At 37.0% G+C, this 20,056-nt stretch overlaps 1 protein-coding gene across 2 annotated transcripts in view; it reads right to left on the bottom strand.

The window, feature by feature from the left end:
- The window catches only part of Gria3 (glutamate ionotropic receptor AMPA type subunit 3), a 266,322-nt gene that overhangs the window by 93,858 nt on the left and 152,408 nt on the right, over nucleotides 1–20,056 (bottom strand). For both annotated transcript variants that reach the window (XM_077107716.1, XM_077107715.1), the window contains exon 5: nucleotides 9,587–9,640. In XM_077107716.1, the coding sequence (XP_076963831.1) occupies nucleotides 9,587–9,640 (54 nt within the window). The remainder of the gene's footprint in view (nucleotides 1–9,586; nucleotides 9,641–20,056) is intronic.

Genomic DNA, 20,056 nt, shown 5'->3' with positions numbered 1-20,056 from the left:
TTTTTTCCATAATGGATGTACTATTTTACATTTCTACTAACAATGTATAACAGTTCTCTTTTCTCTGCATTTTCACCAACATTTTCAATTAGTAAGATAATGGCTAAGAATTGTCCAATATCAAATTTATCTTTATATCTTCTACCTAAAGTTGTGTTCCTTTCTTTTAAGCGATGATCACATAGCTCTTCTACATTTTGATGATTGCTATGTACTGTTGTCTTGTTTATTGTAGTATGCCTTCCCATGCCTTTTGTTCAATAAGTATATTTGTATACCCAATAATGTTATTGCTAAGTGACTCCAAGTTTCAAAGTTCCCTGTTGTGCTAAGTGACATTTTGGTTAAGGCCATTTTATTATTTCACAGGGATTTTCATAATTAAAGGTGATGTTTAGATATTCAATGACTTTTGTGTGCTTAGACTAAACTTATCAAATTCAAATTCTGCTTGAATTTCACAAATTCTATTTGGTTGAAATAAATTGGCTAATTACCACAGTGGTATCCTTTCCTTTAGCTGTGCCAGTAAACTTTGTGTGTAGAGGGAAAATATTAAGCAGAGATAGACTGCCGTCAATCCTACTACTCATAGGTAGGTGGATCAAAACTCTGATTTTTCTCTTTCTACATACTAAATAGCTATACTTTTTTGTGGTGCTAGAGATGAGACCCAGGGCCTTGCTCATGCTAGGAAAATGCTCTACCAGTGCGTATGTCCCTCAGCCCCCAACATTTATACATTTGGTTATTTGCCTCTCTGTAACAATGGCAATGTTTGTTGGAAATATGGGTGTAATTTCCAGAAGGGATTACTTTGAGAGGGAAACTACTCATTTGGATTTTGCCATACTTCATCAACTGTATTACTTCTCAATCACATCATATCTGTTTGATCTAGTGCACTGTTGCTTACAATAAAACCAACCGTGACCTTCATGCCTGAATAGTTCATGCAGGGCCTTGTAAACTACCCTTGGATAATTCTCCAAGGCCATATTTCACACAGAAAATGAACAACTGACATCCAAACATAGATTGTCCCTGATTTGAGAATAGGCAGACAACTCAGACTTTGAAAGATTCAAATGACTTTGGTTTTATCCTAGCTTCCTTGATTTATACACACTGCAATTTATTTCCCTTCCAGTAATGTGGATAATCAAGAGTTGGAAATAAATATATTCAAGGCTCACTTGTAGACACTTATTTTCAAGATGTTACGTGGAGATTTCATTCATATAGTGCTATTCTTAGGATGCATTTTGTACATAGAGGAAAACAGACAAGATAAGTTGGGTGACTTTCATTGAGTTGATAGATGATGGGTGAGGAATAGAAAGGTGGTTTGCCTACAGGAAAGATAAAAGCAGTAGAATGAGGGCTGGAAGGCTGCCAAAGACAACTATTTCACAATTTGGATGAAGGATGGCTCTGCCTTTAGTGCTATTTGAATTGTTCATCTGGGTGATGCTTCAATATGGAAATGCATAGTAATTATGGTGACTCAAGTTATCAGATTTTTAAATGGAAGACACAAGTCTTTTTCTAGAAAGCAGGTCCATCCTCCAGGGAGGGCATAATGTATAGAGTGAAAGATTACAACATATAAATTAGCACTTGATTACAGGTTCCTTATATTGTTCACTAACTGTTCCATTCTCTAATCCAATCAAGGACCATACTTTAAAATCTTCTAAGTGCCAGCTGTTGGTGTAATGGTGAACCCTATCAAACTTGGTCACTGCCCTCATGGCAATTCAGTCTATTTGGAATATTTCATATGAATAAACAACTAATTATAACATCATTTAAGTGCTGTTAGAGGAGAAATAGCCTCTATTCATTTTTTTACTATCAGTTTTATTGAGATATCGTTTATATGCCATAAACTTCATCCATTTGACACTGATCTTTTTTTTTTCTTTTTTAGTACCAGGGATTGAACCCAGGGGCACTTGACCACTGAGCCACATCCCCAGCCCTATTTTGTATTTTATTTATAGACGAGGTCTCACTGAGTTGCTTGGTGCCTCCTTTTGGCAAGACTGGCTTTGAACTCACGATTCTCCTGTCTCAGCCTTCCAAGCCATTGGGATTATAGTTGTGCACCACTGCACCCAACCACATTGATCTGTTTTTAAAGCATAAATTGGATCCTGTGATTTTCTTGCTTGAAATTCTTCAATGGCTTTCCAATGTTGTTGAAAAAGGTAAAACTCTTTAACTTGGCCTAATAAAGCCTTATATATCTGTCCTGTCTCTGTTATAACCAAAATTGTCTTCTGATAGAAGGTATCAAGCTCTCTTCTGCCTCAGGACCTTGGCATGTGATATCCCTCATGCACAAACTTACCCTGATTCCCTTTATCCATGTAGCTGCATCTTTCTTACTTTTTTGATCATTATTTTGAAATCACCTTTTCTAAAAGACCTTCTATGGCCACACGATGCAGAGTACTGAACCCCCACACTACATTTTCTTCATTCCCAGTCTATCCCCATGCCAATTATCATAAGCTGTGCAAGTCTGGCTTGACTAATATAAATTTCTCAAGGACACTATACTTTGTCTACCTTGCAGTGGAGTGAACAAAGTTTTTGGTATATAAGCGATATAGAGGGGAAAAAAAAACCTCACTGTAAAGAACTTTTAAGTAGTGTGCATATGAAAATTGGTGCTGATTCACTGTTACCAGTCTGAGATGATATGAGGAAACAATTTGAGAGTAAGTCTTTATCACCCTTTATAGGAGTTTGACATGGTAATATTATAGCCATTGAATGCAATACTAAAAAGATTTTCTTCTTTATTTTGTGTATTTAGTTTTTTAAGTAATTTATTTTGGGTGAAGTTTTATTGGTCCATGAAGATTTTTTTGGGAAAAAAACCTATCCATCTTCTTAAATAGTTTAAAAATCACTGTTTTAAAGGACATGATCTACAAGCCTTGGGGAGAAGATGGACTTCTTTTAATACATCTTGTTAGAACACTGGGCAGGAAGTGATCTTTAATTTCAGGCAGGAGGAAGAGGTAAGGGTAGGATAGAAAGGGAGGAGATGGGGTATGGGGGGAGAGAAGAGGAAAGTATTGGTTTACTATAATGGAGGCATTTTGGGAGAGGGAGAATGAATATTTCAAAGTTGGCTACTTAAAACTGACAAGTGCTTGTGGCATTCTAAATGCATGGTTAGAAGTTGGATTCCTGCCCAATCCTCGCATTGTCATCGCATTCCCTTGGTATTCTGCTTACCCTATCTCCATTTGGAGAAGAAATTGAATCCTGAGCCACCAGAGAGGTTGTGTACCCAAGGGAGGTTGCTAGGTTCCCTGACACTGGAGACCAGTGGGAGTGTTTTCCCTCAAAGCCCACCACCCTTGCCTGCAAAACTCATTGCTCCAGCCCAATGAGCTCTGTGTCAGAATGCCATCTGCTGTGATGTCAGTGATCACAACATGTGACTTTGAGCATTTTAATTTTTATTTAGAACATTGAAAATGGGAGAACAAAGGAAGGGAAGGTAGTGAACAGAACAAGAAGATCTGGAAGGGGAAGAGAACAGAAGGGAATAGTTGTTATTGGCAAGCAAAACAGCATGACTCAATCTCATTCAAATTTATTTTCTCTCTAAACACAGGCCCTTCTTTGTTCAGGTACATTCTGAGAACTTGTAAGCCTCAGAGAAAAATTCATTTCTTCAAGCTTAAGTTATTTCAAGCTTAGGCTATCTCTTTGGGTTGCGTTTTATGTGGAATGCTTTTGTCTTAGTAAAATTTGATGAAAAAAAAAGGTTTCATGATATCATCTAGTATCCCACTATTATTTCCTGGCATACTAATAATGTGAATGAGGTGGATGGGGAGGGAAGAGAGAAGAGAGAGAAAGAAAAATGAGTGAGATGAGATAGAGATTGTTTGTGCATGTATGTATGCACACACTCATGAATATGGGGGAGAGAATGAAAAGAAGAGGGAAGGTAGCAGACAGAAGGTAGTGATGGCAATGTAATTGATGCCAGTTGACATTCATTTCGTGTTGGACAGCTTTCAAACCCAGATTCACAAAACTGTCCTTGTTTTTAAAACCCATTTATCTCTGATCACTCTCATAAATTTATAACTTATGTTTCATTAATTTACAGTCATGTCTTTACAAATACTCTTACATGACCTTTGTAGGGTGGGCCTCTTGTCTTATTAAGATGCTTAGGTTGGTCAAATGGGAAGAGCAAGGTGCTCTACCAAGTATCTAACCAACTTGAATTGGTAAACCTAGCTTGGCAATGGATTATTTATGAGACTTGAGGCAAGTATCTTTTCTGAGTCCACTTCCTGATCTGGAAATGGCTTGGGGATATGGGTAGGCAAGAAGTCTCTCCTCACAGAAATTCTCAGATAATCAAATGAGAAATCAGAAGAAAACAGCTAGCACAGCAGGGAGTAGTCTAATATATGTTATCTTCTCTTTTCTCTCTGAGCAGGAGCACAATGACCAGCGTGATTCCCTGCTCCAGTTGCTCTCTACAGCCAACAGCTGACATTACCTAACTTCTACTTATAGGGGCAACAACTGTCCCCAAGTCTGGAACTAGTCTTGGCCTAGGCAGTGCTTAACTGGTACAGCACTTAGTGAGCCCTGCTATAGCTTGTGTTCTTTCATGAGCACCTCAATTGGTTGAATATTTTGGTCTTAAATTTGGGAGTACCAAACATCTTTTGTTAGACATCTCAACCCACATCCAATTCACCTTTTGTCAACTGCTAGAATGTTTTGATTGATTCTTCAGATCCTAATCTCTGTTTAAAACGTGTACTCACACCCTTCTTGGCTTTTGCCCATCTGGACTGATTTTCCAACTTCAGTCTGCCTTAAGACTTTATATCTCCAAGGATAACAGGGCTCTTGTTTTGCTCCCCTATTTGTATCCTCAGCATTCTCCCAGCTGGCCTACTTTGGTCCAAACTGATCTCCAAGAAGGAAGAAATGTAGAGCCAGAAGGGGCCTTGGAGTGTTTTCTAAACTTTAGTCATGAGTATGCCCCTTTGCACTTTTTAAAATACATTGGTGTAAGGGCTGGGGATGTGGCTCAAAAGGTAGCGCGCTCGCCTGGCATGCATGCGGCCCAGGTTCGATCCTCAGCACCACATACAAACAAAGATGTTGTATCTGCTGAAAACTAAAAAATAAATATTAAAAAATTCTCTCTCTCTCTCTCTCAAAAAAAAACTTAAAAAATACATTGGTGCACCATCTGATTTATAATCTACTTAATATTTTTCTTTACACTAGCCACATTTTTAAAACCTAAATATCGTTTTAGTCTCGTTCTAAGGAAAATCACATTTTCTGTGGAATATTATTTTTCTACTATACATTTAATGTAAGCTCAAAACTACTAAGTTAAAAAGAAGATTTGCCACATGCTACCTATTATCATCTTATGTATAAATAGAACATTTTGAGGACTAATGATCTGGTTTAGCTCTACATTTTAAAAATTAAGAAATAGGTTCAGACAAGTTTGGCTTACCATAAAGTTAGTTAAATGAATTTTTGGGATTCAAACCTGTCTTATAGCTTCTAGTAAAGTGCTTTTTTTAAATATATATTTTTTAAGTTGTTGATAGACCTTTAATTAATTAATTAATTAATTTTATGTGGTGCTGATGATCGAACCCAGTGCCTCACACATGCCAGACAAGTGCTCTACCACTGAGCCCCAGCCCCAGCCCCAGCCCCAGTAAAGTGCTTTTTTTTCATAATGCCACACTGCCTGCCTGCTTTGCATCTATTCCTAATCTTAGTCTAGGGTTCTGTGTACAGTGATTGAGTTATCAATAATGACATATAAAAAAATTAAATCATGATACATAACATCCCTGGCAATGGCAGTGTAAATGATCCTAATCCAAGACCTTGACATGAGAGAAAGAGGCTGCTTGACTGACAGCTTGTGTACATGTTGGTCACTTCTGGGATTACAGCAGAGAAACCCTACTGCCTTAGAGTCCTGGAAGAGAAAACAACAATTAATTATAGAACAAACCCTAAAAAGAAAAGACATCACCAACTGATATGAAGTTTATAAGAGACTTACTTGCTCTATTCTGGCCTGACCAGATCACATCTCTGGCCTGTGGTCCTGGTAGAATCTTTTTTCTCTTCCAGGGATTTCAGCAAGTTAGAGTTTTGAAGTTTGTTGTCTGCTCTGAAATTTACACCCAGACTTCTTGAAGGCTTTTGTTGAAGCATTCATGGAATATCCAAGTCTTCTCATTTAGGATACTACTAGGGAAGGTCCATGTAAAAGAACATAGAAGTCTTTGCCAGATAGATGGAGCTCACTATCAAAGGGGACACTGGAGCTATGGTAAGATGATTCTAGGAAGCTTATTTAGGCAGTGTGAGTGTTCTTGAATTTGTACTTATAGAAGAAAGGAGTGGCTCTGTGCTGTTGTAACACCAAGACTCAGATTAGAATTTGCTCCCCTGTATATATATTCATCCTCAGCTTTCACCCAGCTGGCTCATCTTGAAAGGCCAGATGGCTCATCTTGAAAGGAAACATCTTCTTAGCTCTACTTCCCTTTTTGACCATCCAAATGACTTTTAAATAGTTTTTGGTTTACTCTGTATGTGTATATCTTCGCTGGAGGTGTTTGGGGTATTTTTATCTGCTTAAAAAATCTGAAAACCATGGTAGGGATGGCCTGTACCATTATTATTATCAGAGATGAGCAGCAGTTCCTATCTCTATTGCCCAAATGCAATTTGATATAGCGTACAGGGACTTATGGAAACACATGGCTGAGTTCAAATGAAAAGAAGGTCACTAGAGGAAGAGAAGTGTGATAAATGAGTTCATGTTTTCATTACTCAGACTGACATGATACTATACATTACTTTCTTTTTGAAGGAACAGATTTTGCTTGTTCTTGTAGTAGGCATCCCCCCAAGGTCTCGTAATTCTAAATTGTGTGTTCAGGATTCACTTTGCCACTCTTTTCCTCACCCTCATCCTAGCAATTCTCTTTTATAGATCTATCAGTCTGCAGGCTTTCATTTCTACTAGTTTTGAATCTCAAAGTTGAAACCAAAGCCCATCTAAAGGATTGTCAGTAGGAATAAGGAGGTCCCATTGGCACTCTAGAATGGAAAAGGTTTTTATAGGTCATCTGGTCATTTTAGGCTGATTGAGACAACCACTGATGTGCATGGCTCAGATCTTTCTTCTGATAGATCCTGCCTCAAGGAGTTAGCTGACAATCTCCAGCTTCAGGTGCCTTCAGGACTGGCCTTAACTTTCAAGTGGAAGATGTATGCTCCCTGGGCAGCCGCCAGTCAATGACCAAGCAAAGTGGGGATGCAATGGCTTGCTCTTTGGGGCAACTTAGGCCTCTTCTATGTCCAGTCTTTGCGTCAGAGCTCTCTCTCAGTTGTGGTGACCACAACTTTATCAGAGCTACACCATAGTCTGAAGTTCTTCCTATAAGTCTAAAACTCTTTTGTCTTTAACAAATAATATTCCTAACAATTGTCTTGCACTTCTAATTATGTTTTAGCATCTGCTTCCAATGGACCCATTCAACACATGAACAAACCCCTTCTACTCTTACCTCCACTTCCACAGTAATGGAACCTAGGTCTATAGGGGTGAAGTGGCTTACCCAGGATCCCATAGCCAGGTAGTAGCAAATTCAGTGTGACAATCCAAACATTCTGACTCCTAGTCCAATGTTTTTTTTTTTTTTTTTTTTCCTAAAACTTCAGTCAACCATGTACAACCACAACCACTTTTTACAAAAGTATGCCAAAATCAGATTTGGATGTACCTCTTTATCAATCACCCATGCAATTGTTTACTTGAACAATATTGTAAAACAATATTTAATAAAAACTATTTAACTTTTATTAAATCTCTACTTTAGCTCTGTATGAGGTAATAATCTATGATTTAAAAAATTTTGATGCACTAGTTTTATAGTTTTTAAAAAATATCTTCTCAGTTGTCAGTGGACCTTTATTTTATTTATATGTGGTGCTGAGAATCGAACCCAGTGCCTCACACATGCTAGGCAAGCGCTTTACCAGTGAGCTACAGCCCTGGCCCACGTTTTATAGTTTTCTTATACATATTAAGATACATTACTATTAAAATAAAAGTTTGTATGCATACTACCTAAAGCCACCTTATGTATTGTCAGTGATAGGTAAACTTCACATTTTCAAACACTATACTATATATCTCTCTGCTTTCTTAGGACATATAAGACTGAGAAAAAGGAAAGGGGAGAGTGGTGAAGGAAGGGAAGGAGGAAGTAGAATAGAATATTTATTGGTGAGGAATAAAAAGTCATCAGCTGTCTCAGATGCCTTGTTGTGACATCATATTTTCTGCCAATCCCTTGTCAACTATCCATTGAATCAAAACATCTTTACTTATCAGTTGTCTAAAAACCAAATTGAATATATTCAGATACAAACGAAGAATCAAGATTTATCTTAAATGAGTCAATGCATTTATTCCCCAAATGGACTGAAATGATCCACTTTGAGAAAACTATTAGAGAAAATGTACATAACATTTGAAAGCAGCATCTCTAATCTTCATTTTATAAAGTGCTTGAATATACATACATTTTAAGAAAGAGGTTTAAATAACATTTCCTTTCTCATTTAAAAATATTCATTATTAAAACAAAATAAGATATTTTCTTTAAGAAATCTAAGAATATAATTACAACAATCTTTCACCTTTGTTGCTATTCTTTTGATTTAAGAGCTTTATAATGATCATGAATCTGTTGTGCTAATGAAACAAAATTGGAGTTAGAATTCATGCTATGTAATAATTTAATAAACTCTTAGTATTTTAATGATAATTTAACATTCTCCTTTCATTCCATGGAGATAGTATTATTCAGAACCTCTGCCAAACAGATATTACTAATTTAGAAGCCATTTTGCTACTTCCTAAATAAGCTGGCCTTTCAAATAAAGAAGGGTATGAAATAACCTTAATGAAATACAAGCTTCTAAAATGTCACAAATTTTAAAGGCATGGGAAGTTTGAAGGTAAAAATTCAAGTTGCCTTTTGTGTCAGTGGACAGGTGCCTATAACATTTTCACAGGGTCCTTTAAGGTACCATGTTGAAACATACTCTGGCATCTGGTTTGAGAGATTTGGTAGTCTGCCTCTTGAAGGATAAATGTAGAACTGATATGCACATATACTTGAATCAATGGGGAGTCTGTTTTCTATGTGATCTGTCTTTTGGTTTACATTTCAAACATGAATAAAATAGTTTACATTTCAAATCCAAGTTGAATTTAAGAATAATAATGGAGAAAGCATATCAAATTATTTTGTAAATAAGGAAACAGTATAGTTTTACAGTCAAAGTCAGCATAATTAAAAACAAGGCTATTGCATTCAGGTTTTGGTATTTAGTGAACTCAATTCTCCAAGCTTCTAGAGAACACATTAGGTACTTCATATATTTCCTTTTTGGGTGATTACAGATGACACAAACTAAATAAAATATATTGCCCAGAGACACTTAAACTCTCGCTTGTTCTTACCAGGTTAGCAAGCATGTAGTGATACCCTCTTGAATGTTTCCCAAGGATCACAACCTGCAGAAAGAAGAAATGAGAAATATTATTTATTCAAGAAGGGCATTTTCTTTTGAACAATCAGTGGGATGGCTAGAACAAATGCTTTTAAATGCTCAACCAAGTGTTATGTCTTTTTTTTATATACAGTAAAATCACAGTTAATTGGACCAGGTCTCTTTTTGTTGCTTTTCACTTTCAGCCAAATAAAACAGCAAGAATTGCCAACATCAAATTTAAAATGTCAAAACAAGGGGAAAAAAACCCTCTAAACTTCCAGGTCAGTAGAATCATTGTCACTTAAAATAGATAGCAAAAGCAATGAAGCTGATGATCCCCCCCCCACCCATGAACTAGATTTCTGTATTTAGCTGTTCAGATGGAAAATGAGCTGAACTTTGCATACAAATTAGAAAATAGAATGTACAGTACATTTTTTTTTGTTATCTGGAATGCTTAGGGAATAGAACACTCAAAGAACGGGGTTAATGGGATTTTCAGGTTAACAGAGGTTGCTTTTGCTTATTGAAAACTTTTAAAATGGTTGCCTTCTTTTTTCTGCCTTAATATGAAAGACTTGTGACCATCTGTACAGCTTTTAGTGCTGCTCAAAATGCCTTAGGGCAGTCAGGGGGGTTTTCCCTCAGGGGATATTTGGCAATGCCTGGAGACATTTTTGATTGTCACAACTGGGAAGTATGCTACCAGCAACTAGTGTGTTAGATGATGATGATGTTAGGCATCCCTCAAGGCTCAGAACAGTGCCTAAGAATTATGTGGCCAAAAAATGTCACTAGGGCTGAGGCTGAGAAAGCATTCATCAGAATCATTATTCTTATCATAAGTGTCATGAATAATACTGTAATAATAGTAAACCTTACAGTTTGCAAAGTACATTTTATCACCTCATTTATCACCTAAATATTTTCTAGTCATATATATTGGTTGAAAGCTTTTAACTGAATAGTTGATATAATTATATTTCCTTGTAACAAAATACAACTAAGTTCTTAATTAAGGATTTCATAATATATTTTAGTGAGTATTGACTATATGCAAGGTACCATACCAGATTCAGACAGTGGAAACAGGGAGGGAAATAATATAATATAGAGTTAAAAGACACAACCAGAGGTAGGACGATATTCTGTATTGGCCTTGAAGCAAATACAATTTTAGGAGCTCTTTTTATAAAATGAGACACAAATATGAATACAGTATTTTAAACAAGGCCTTGGAAAGAAGTTGTGCAAGTACAGGGCTGTTAATCTTAAGTTTCATGATAAATCCCTCTCTGGATGCTGCTGTCAAAGGATTTAGAAACAACTTGGGCAGCCATCAGATCATGCGTATCAAATCAGAACTATATATGTAAGGCTGTGATAATCATAAATACAATTTCCCTTATTTGAGTGTCTAGTTCACGTCAGATACTGTACTAGGTGCTATATATGTATTTAATCTCTAGAACAATTTAATAGTCTCATTTTATAGATAAAGAATCTCAGCCCAAAGAGTCTAAGTAATTTGCCCAATGCCATATAGCTGGGAAGTGGTAAAACTGGAAATATAACCTAGGTCTCTGCCTCTAGAACTCCTATTCTGGGAAGTACAGTCAGAGGCTCCTTATCTATGTGTTCTGCATCTGAAGATTCAGCCAACCACCAATTGCAAATAAAATTTGATTTGGAAAAAAATTGCATCTGTACTGAACATACTTTATTCTTATTTCACTAAGAAATAAAATAGAACATCTATTTCTATCACATTTACATTGTATTAGGTATTATAAGTAATCTAGAGATGATTTAAAATATATAGGAAGATGCGCCTAGGTTCTATGCAAATATTGAACATTTTATAAAAGGGACTTGAGCATCTGCATATTTTGGTAGCTGCAGGGGCAGGAGATATCCTGGAACCAATCTTGTACAGTATGACTGTACATCACATGGTTTCTAAATACAGATGGGTCCCGACTTATAATAGTTTAAATTATGATTTTTTGACTTTACAATGGTGTGAAAGCAATATCCATTCAGTGGAAACTATACTTGAACTCATGTTAGCCATGTGTTAACCAGTGAGTACCCATATATCCATTCTGTTTTCTACTTTCAGTAGAGAATTCAACAAATTACATGAGATACTCAACACTTTGTTATAAAACAGGCTTTCTATTAGATGACTTTTGCTCACTTCTAGGTTAATATAAGTGTTCTGAGTATGCTTAGGTTGGGATAAGCTATGATATTTGATAGATCAGGTGTATCAAATGCATTTCAATATTTTCAACTGATAATGGGCTTATTAGGATGTGACCCATCATAAGTAGAGGTGTGTCTGTATGTGCTAAATGTCAAGTGCCAATAACTGCTCTAAGTTCTTGGAGAAGAGGAATAAGAGCTGTGTAAGGCCTGAAATGGACAGGGAGGGCCTCATGGAGGAGACAAAGTTTAAGCTGGCCCAGAGAAGTGGAATAATACTCTTGAATATCACACTTATAATGCTTGCATTATAAGCACTCAAATCATTTCAAATGTTGAGGGGGAGAGGAGTGAGAGAGAAAGAGAGTGCATGAGAGAGCTGTTTTCTATTAATTTAAAATATGAGCCACATTTCTGACTGATTATTTATGAAGGAAATGAAAGGTTAATGAATGTCTTGAGGAGGTGATTTCTCATGCTGCCATGACAAAAAATGAGCTGTTAGGTATCTTCTGGGATGTATTCTTCAGTGTCTGCTTGTGAGAAACATCCTTGCTGGTGACATTTGTTAACTTTTGGTGGCAAGTTGGGACCGTACATTTGTTGAATTTTTAATTCACTGACAACTCTCAACATAATAAAACCAGAGGGTCTTGAGTTCTGCCAGAAAAAAATGAGCAATATTCCTAAGGACATATGACAAGCTTAGGGAGAATTAAGGAAGGAAGCCCAAAAGGAAAGAGTAAGTCTTTCACCAGAGGCAGAGCTTAGTGTCCTTTGAGCATAGGGAAGGTAAAAAAGAGTAATGCAGAATGATAGTATGTGAGAAGAGTACTGAATGAGTACCCAGAAGCCCAACCTTGTCATTCACTCACCATTTGATTGTGGATAAATCACTCAACTTTCCTGAGCCTCCAGTTCCTTGTCTGTAATCTGGCCCATCCTTTCTCAGCAGTGTTTCTAGGTTCAATCTAGATAATGTCTACTAAAGTGTTTGAGATGTAAATTATTTAAGTATGTGATGTTGTATGAATGTGGGAAGGGGTCATTCACTAAGTCATTGCTTTTTCAGGTTCAGGAAAACTTGAAGCTATTGGAATGTCTGTTTTAATCCATTCCTAGATTGTGTGCTCAGAACAAATGGACTTATTTGGAGTTAGCTCTTTTACAACTTAGCCTTAAAGTGGAAGAGATGGGAAAGTTATCTAAAGATAGGAACATTTAGGTGTCACAAAGCTGCTGCATTGAAGCCCATAATTAATTCCTCATCCTTGCTTTCAGTGCCTTCTTAACTCTTATTTAACATACAGTTCTTCCCAATCTTGTTTTTCCAGTTCACAGTAAATTAAATGCTGCAAACTAGAAGGGGTGTGTATGGAGGCAGGGAGTGATATTAGAAAGAAGTACATTAGTAGCAGAGGAAGTGATAGACTGACTTAAAGGAGATGGAAGGGACAAAAAAAAGCAGGAAAACATTGTATGTTTCTACAATATAATCATGGATGTTTGTTGCGAATGCCTGAATCATCAGGCTATAGTTCATGATGTTCAGTGATTTCTGCTGAAAAATCTGGAGATACACACACACACACACACACACACACACACACACACACATTTTTTTTCAGGGAATGTTTCCATCAGAAATGTTCTCCTGATACTAAAGAGAGTAAACTTCAGTTATCTTGAAATCTTACATATATGGGGCAGCTATGATCTTACTGATATAAGCTAAGTGAGGCCTCACTTTTAAAAAATGTCATGTTTTGTTCTTGGCCTTCCCTTTTCAAAATTTTTGGTACAGAGCTTGTGGAAATAGAGTGGGATGGGTAGATTGTATGTAAGATGGTGCACAATAGAACTCTGTGGTTAATAGGAGCAGTTCTTGTTCAGTTAGACCTAAATCTTTATTCTTTCCATCTGTTATTGATGAATAAGGCATAAATTGCACCCTCAGTTATTTAATGACTCTGGTAACCATGAGAATATTCAACTTTGCTTTTACAGTAATTATAATAGCTCTTTCTGAGTTGTTTCAGAACTTTAAGCATAAAATCTGCTTTTACAGTTGACTGTGAAATTTAAGGAAGAAATACCAAGTTCCAAAATCTATATTCTACATTCACTTTGCCTTTGTAAGACTTATTGGAGATGATAGATAGCTTGCTATGATGGCAGATATGATAAATGTAATAACGGGAAATGTGTGAAATGTAGATAAAATTCATTGTTTTAAGAAAATTTATTTTTATCCTCACATATAGCATCTCAAAGAAAAAAATGCCACAATCCTCATTCACTGAAGCTTAAACAGCAGTTCCTTCATGAGAAGAAAAAGCTTGGACATGCTAACACACTGAACCATGCAGATAGCATCAAATTATTTGTTAAAGAAGTCAATGAATCTTAGTCTACCCATTTGGGGGACACATTCCCTTACTGACCCCCTCATCCACTTCTCTGTGAAATTGAAGGCTAAATAATATTAAGTAGTTAAAAATAATCTATAAAATATTCAGTTGGGTTTTCTATGTAAGAGGCCCTTCCTTTCTCAATTTAATGTTTAATCTAGACATTTTCATAATTTTAGGAATTTGAAATGAAATTGCTCCACAAGACTACTTGAGAGAAGCCCACAGATCCTTTGGGAGGAAAAAGCATCTGTTTTTCTGTGCTCACATTTTAGAAAAAATACGTGTGTGAAGAAGTGTATATGTATTTCCCCCCCTTAGATCCATCTGGTATGCAGATTAGGTTATTTGCAGACCTAAGTATCTCCATGTTTGGATTTTCTATCAGTGCCAAAAAAGAATCTATGTATAAAGATTGATCTTGCTTTGAGTACAGAACATGTCTTGATGTTCACCTCAATTCGTTACTCTTTGATTTATGTACCCTGAGAATATTTGGGGGACTAGGAAAGAAGTGTGGGAATGTGGGATTGCTGATTTTAATTCACTAGGCTTTTCTCCTTTATTGCATGGACATCTTCTCTTTAAGAAAAAAGCTAATAGAGCACATTTTTTTTTGTTGTTGTTGCTGTTCAAAGAGAAGAAACTTTTCAGCTCCCCTCTCCCTTTCCTGCTCCCTTAGTTGAAAAATATGATATTTGTTTTCTGGCACCCTATCTAATTCTGGCTATATAATTTCAGCTGTGTGGGGAGTTGAATGAGTGACATGCTACAGAAATCAGCCTTAGAACATGTTGCACCTCCCAGAAGAAATTTTGGATATGATAAAAGGTGTCCATCTTCTTGAATGAAGACTCCAAGGTGCTCACTTGTTTGAGTTTAGTAAATGCACATCAGAATTCAATTTCATTACAATTATTTTTGAATAATCTCAACTTGCACACACATGCTCTCCAAAGACTGAATGACAATGCTTCATGTTGCAGTCATCTGACTTGAATAAATATTCTGGATTAGTGAGACAGAAGAACCAATCACCCATACCAAAATCAGCTTAATGGTGGTGGGGGTGGGAATGGTGCAGACAGAGATAAAAAGGGTGAATCTTTTTATGAAGAAGAAAAATGGAACTATAACTGAGGAACCTCATCGATGCTCATATTGTCTACAGAGAAGATTATGCAGAAAGCAGTCAATTGAGTAAGGCATCAAACGAAGCACTAACATATGCATATTAAAGGGAAAGTATTTTCCCAAAGAACATAGTTGGGGAACAGTTTCATTTTCCAGCCTTTAATATTGCATTACCCATAAATGAATGAAAGATGTGGAAGATTTACTATTAAATGGCAGGAGAGGCAAAGGGCTACACAAATAAGAGGCAATAAATGGCCACAAGCAGGTTAAAGGGGCAATAGATTATTCTTGCTCCTAAGGACAAATGATCATTCAAAGGCATATTGGTCTTTGGGTACACTTCATTATCTTAATCCTAAAATAGTATTTCTCAAATCTCACTCCATAGACATAATGATCTGTGTGCTCTAATACTATTATTAATATTTTTCTTTATAGTTACTTGCTTCTTTAAATTTAGTCATATCCATGGTGAAAATAGTCATGAAACCACAGAAAAAAGCATAAATACAACTATATGAAAGTAAAATATATTCATCCAGTTATCACTGAAAATCCTCTTGTATACCATCAGGGGTGGTGGGAATTCATAAGGTCTTATGAAAGGTCTTAGTTTATGGTTTAAATATTAAAAATATCCCATCTACTTCCAAAGGTTCTTGAGACTTTAAGGGAGCAAAATGATGGTCAGAGTTTGGGAGGTAGCAAATGATGCTCAAGTCTGGGTACAAATAACAAATATGGAGATTTACAAAGCCATTTCATAAGGCATTTTTCATGTACTGCCTCACCCAGGAAGCCCTGCGGCTTTGATCAGCCAGAGTTCTTGATCATGGGGTCTATTATAAATACTTAAACACCAGCCAACTTCTCACAAAATATTGCTATATCCAGCTATAATGCATTTCTGAACACCTTGCCTTTTCTTGGAGTACCTCATCTAGAAGATCTTTCATAGCATGCTATTTACATTTGGAAATACTCTAGACATTTTTTTCAGAGGATGAGTAGGGGTGATTTTAATTGGTGTCCAGTGTAGATGAGCACAGCAAAAAGAAAATAGTTTATTTTCAACATGACAGTGCATATTACTTTCTGTAGTCTCTTTCTATTTTATATTGACTATCCCCCCAAATTAGTGATCTATTTATTTTAGACAGTGCAATTTAAATGACAGTGTTCTTGATGGTTCTTTTATGAAATTTACCATGAACTATTTTTGTATTTTGTATCTATTTTTGTATTTCATATCTATACTCACATCAACTTTTGTTTTAATATTTACAACCTTATTCTAACTATCAAATTGCATCTTTGTCTCCTTTAAAAATTTCGCCAAATTATTTAAGTCCAAATCACTGTGGTCGTGAGTTTCTGACAAAGACCTATTGGTTGGGACTGTATGGGAGCTAAGTAGCAGGTCTGGGAGTGTCAGTGAATTCATTGCTTGGATTTAAAAAAAAAATGAAATGGCAACATTTGGCATATGATTGCACAGTTACTCAAATATGTGTTATTTCCAGTCACAACCAATTGAGGATAGGTGGAACAAAAATCAGACTTCCTTCACTGGCCCAGGAGTCACACCTTCTCATTTTTAGGTATTTATTAGGATCAATAACTTTAGCATCAGATCTAAAAGGACATCTTACAGTGTTTAAAATTTTAAGGGTCCAAAATTCTTTATAGAAGTGATATGAGTCATCCTTAAAGCTTCAAGCAAATAGGTATTTATTAAAGGTGATATATAAGAAGGAGCCATGGAACCTTGAAGTCAGATGGTTCTAGATTTAATTCCTGCCATTTATTTATTAGTTCCATTACTGTGTGCAAAACTGAAGCAGAAATGGTAGGGTAGAGTACTAGAGACCTTAGAGACCCAGGGCCAGCTTGGAATCACTAAACCTCCATGCAGGGAGTGAGAGAAAGAAACTTGTGGGGGAAGAAAAGATGAGAGAGGGTCTCCTTCTGAAGTCCCTAACTGTGCGTCTGTGAATGCATTTTTTATTTGTGCAATGTTTCCAGCATTTGACATACTAATCAGTAAAATAGTTTTTGATTGCTGAACTGAGTGACCATGTTTATATTTTCAAATGAAGGTTAATCTCTTTCAGAAGTCCAATGTGTTTTTTGGGCCTTTGATTTTTCTGGAAAATTGCTTACTTGGCAGGTTTCTTGTTCTTCTGGGAGCCATTTCATTTAGTGAATCTCAATTCACAAATGGATGACAGATGACAGAGGCTTAGTTCAAGGGAAGCAAAACATAGATTTCTCCTAATTTGTAAATGTTTGGTTTGGTCTTTTACTCTTGCTATTTGGACATGGCATTATTCCTGCCACCCATGCCAGCTCATGCACCTTTGTGATCATATTGATATGCAAACAGTTCAAGCACCCTAGGTAGAATTATTGACGTTCATCCAAACACAGGGGGATCCTGAAAGCTGATTGTTACTCAGGATTTTTGTGAGCCAGTTATTAAACCATTGGTAGCTTTAAATCAGCAATGTTGGGAATATTAACACCAATACTATAAATCAGGGTATTTTTTTGTTTTGCCAAGGTACAGTTTTCCAGCATACCAGGGGAATCAGAAAGAATGTGGATTGAAGTCCCAGTGGATAGAAGGGCTGCCTTTATTAACCACATTTGATTCTTCTCTACTTTTCATGAACATTTGCTGAGTGCCTGCTCTATGCCAATTTGGGGGCTAGACCCCGGGGAGACAGAGGTCACAAAAACCTGGTCTCTAGGCTGGAGGAACTCACCATTGAGTAGAAAAGATAGTCAAGTTAACAAGTCAATTACAACCTACTGGGAGAAGTGGGAGAGCTGAAATATGAACAAAGTACAACTGAGGAGACAATGATTAACTTATAACCTGCTATAGATAAAAAGTACTTTGTCTCCAACTAAAGATCTAAAGATTTTTTCCTGTGGCTTTTATAAGTGGGAACCTGACAAACAGGTAACTTAAATAGAATGCTATTTTGAAAATGAAGAGAGATGTATTTTGGAGGGCTATTTCTCTTGATTTCAGGAGAGCCTTGCTGTTTTACAGTGCTTACATGCTAGAGGAGAGAATTTTATTCAGAGCAACTATAAGCATTTGGTGTGATGGCAGCCAGGGATGAGTCCATAAGAAATTGTGAAAGAAATGATCTGTGAGAGAAGTTCAGTTAGAGGGGCTATAAATGGCTAGATAGTAAAGAGAATGGGATCTGCTAAAGGCAGGACATCCTGGCTTTTCCAGTTATGAGCTTTGTAAACTTAGGCAACCTCTCAATCTCAGTTTTCCACCTGGAAAATAGGAAACAATAGTTGAGAGGCAATAGACTAGGGTGGGCAAGAGTATATACTAGACTGCCTAGGTTAGAGTTTTCCTGCTTAAATTAATTGGGTTTCAGTACCCTTATATGCAAATGGGTCTATCATTAGTATCTACTTCATAGATTTGCAATGAGGAATAATGAAACAATGTATCTATAGTTCTTAAGACAGTGCCCAATTCTTCCCATAATTATGCTTTCTTTTCTTTTTCCTTTTTGTAGTGCCACCTCCTTTCATTTCTCCCAGCAAAATCACATATATCCTTCAAGGCCTAGCTCATATGCAGCCTTCTCCATAAAGCCTTCTATGATTTCTTGTCTCCCAGGCCCCTCAAAATAGAGTTTTCCTGGGATGAAGAACATGGACAGGTATTAGTGCTTGAGTGCAGAGCAGTATTGGGCTATTAGTTAGGACAGTACTGGGTTGGAGATGGAGGAAGGAAGCTGAGATTTGCACTTGGAGCTCTAGCATTTGAGTTGAGAGTGCAAAATGACAAGAAGCTGGGGGGGGGGGTCGGTAAACCAACAACAAAGTAACACACAATGCCTTCTTCTATTGACCCTTCCTTTCCTGTCCCCTGCATTGATTAGAATTTTGACTGCAAACCACACAGCAACTGTGGTTGGGAAGGAAGTGTGTGTGTGGATTCCCAGCTAGAGACAAAGGAGCACAGACCATAACCTAACTGGGTATGTGTAGTCATTACAGTGTTTCCATCACCTGGGAAATTAGGAGTCAGGAATGGGTAGTGAGAGAAGTGACAGCAAAAATTTGGCAGTAAGATGGATCTCTGCTCTGCATTGTAGAACGCTGACCAGGTGTCTTGAGCTGCTCCACTCTGACAGTAACAAATGGACACTGGCTTTCTGCATACTCCATCTTGGGAACAGGGAGGCATGGCTATTCCTGGCTTTGTTACTTGAATCCCCAGAGGCCTTGGGGATAGAGCGTGGAGCGGCCGCCACCAGGATGCGCGGCTCTCAAGAGAGAATACTAGGGAACACAACCTACACCCCCTGGAGGCCTGGACTACAAGAATGTCTTGGTGCAGTATTTCTCAAGGTGTACACTGTATAAATCTTCTGGAGGAATCTATGAGAGTGCAAGCACCGAGCTCCTTTCAAAGTCTAATTCACAAGTCTGAGTTAGGGCTATGAAGTCTGCATTTTAACATCTCATCTAAAGTGATTCTGATGCACATCAAAATTTAAGAACAATATTTCCATCTCATAATACATGTACTTTGAAAAGTTAAAAGAAGGACCCTCAATGATGGGATCCTCATGAAAGGGGCTAGGAAGAAAGACATTGAGCTGGGTGTGATGGTGCACACCTGTAATCCCAGTGGCTTG

This window comes from Callospermophilus lateralis, chromosome X (genome assembly GCF_048772815.1).
Source record: "Callospermophilus lateralis isolate mCalLat2 chromosome X, mCalLat2.hap1, whole genome shotgun sequence".
NCBI classification, from domain to species: domain Eukaryota; kingdom Metazoa; phylum Chordata; class Mammalia; order Rodentia; family Sciuridae; genus Callospermophilus; species Callospermophilus lateralis.
This window is presented reverse-complemented; position numbering and strand designations above follow the sequence as displayed.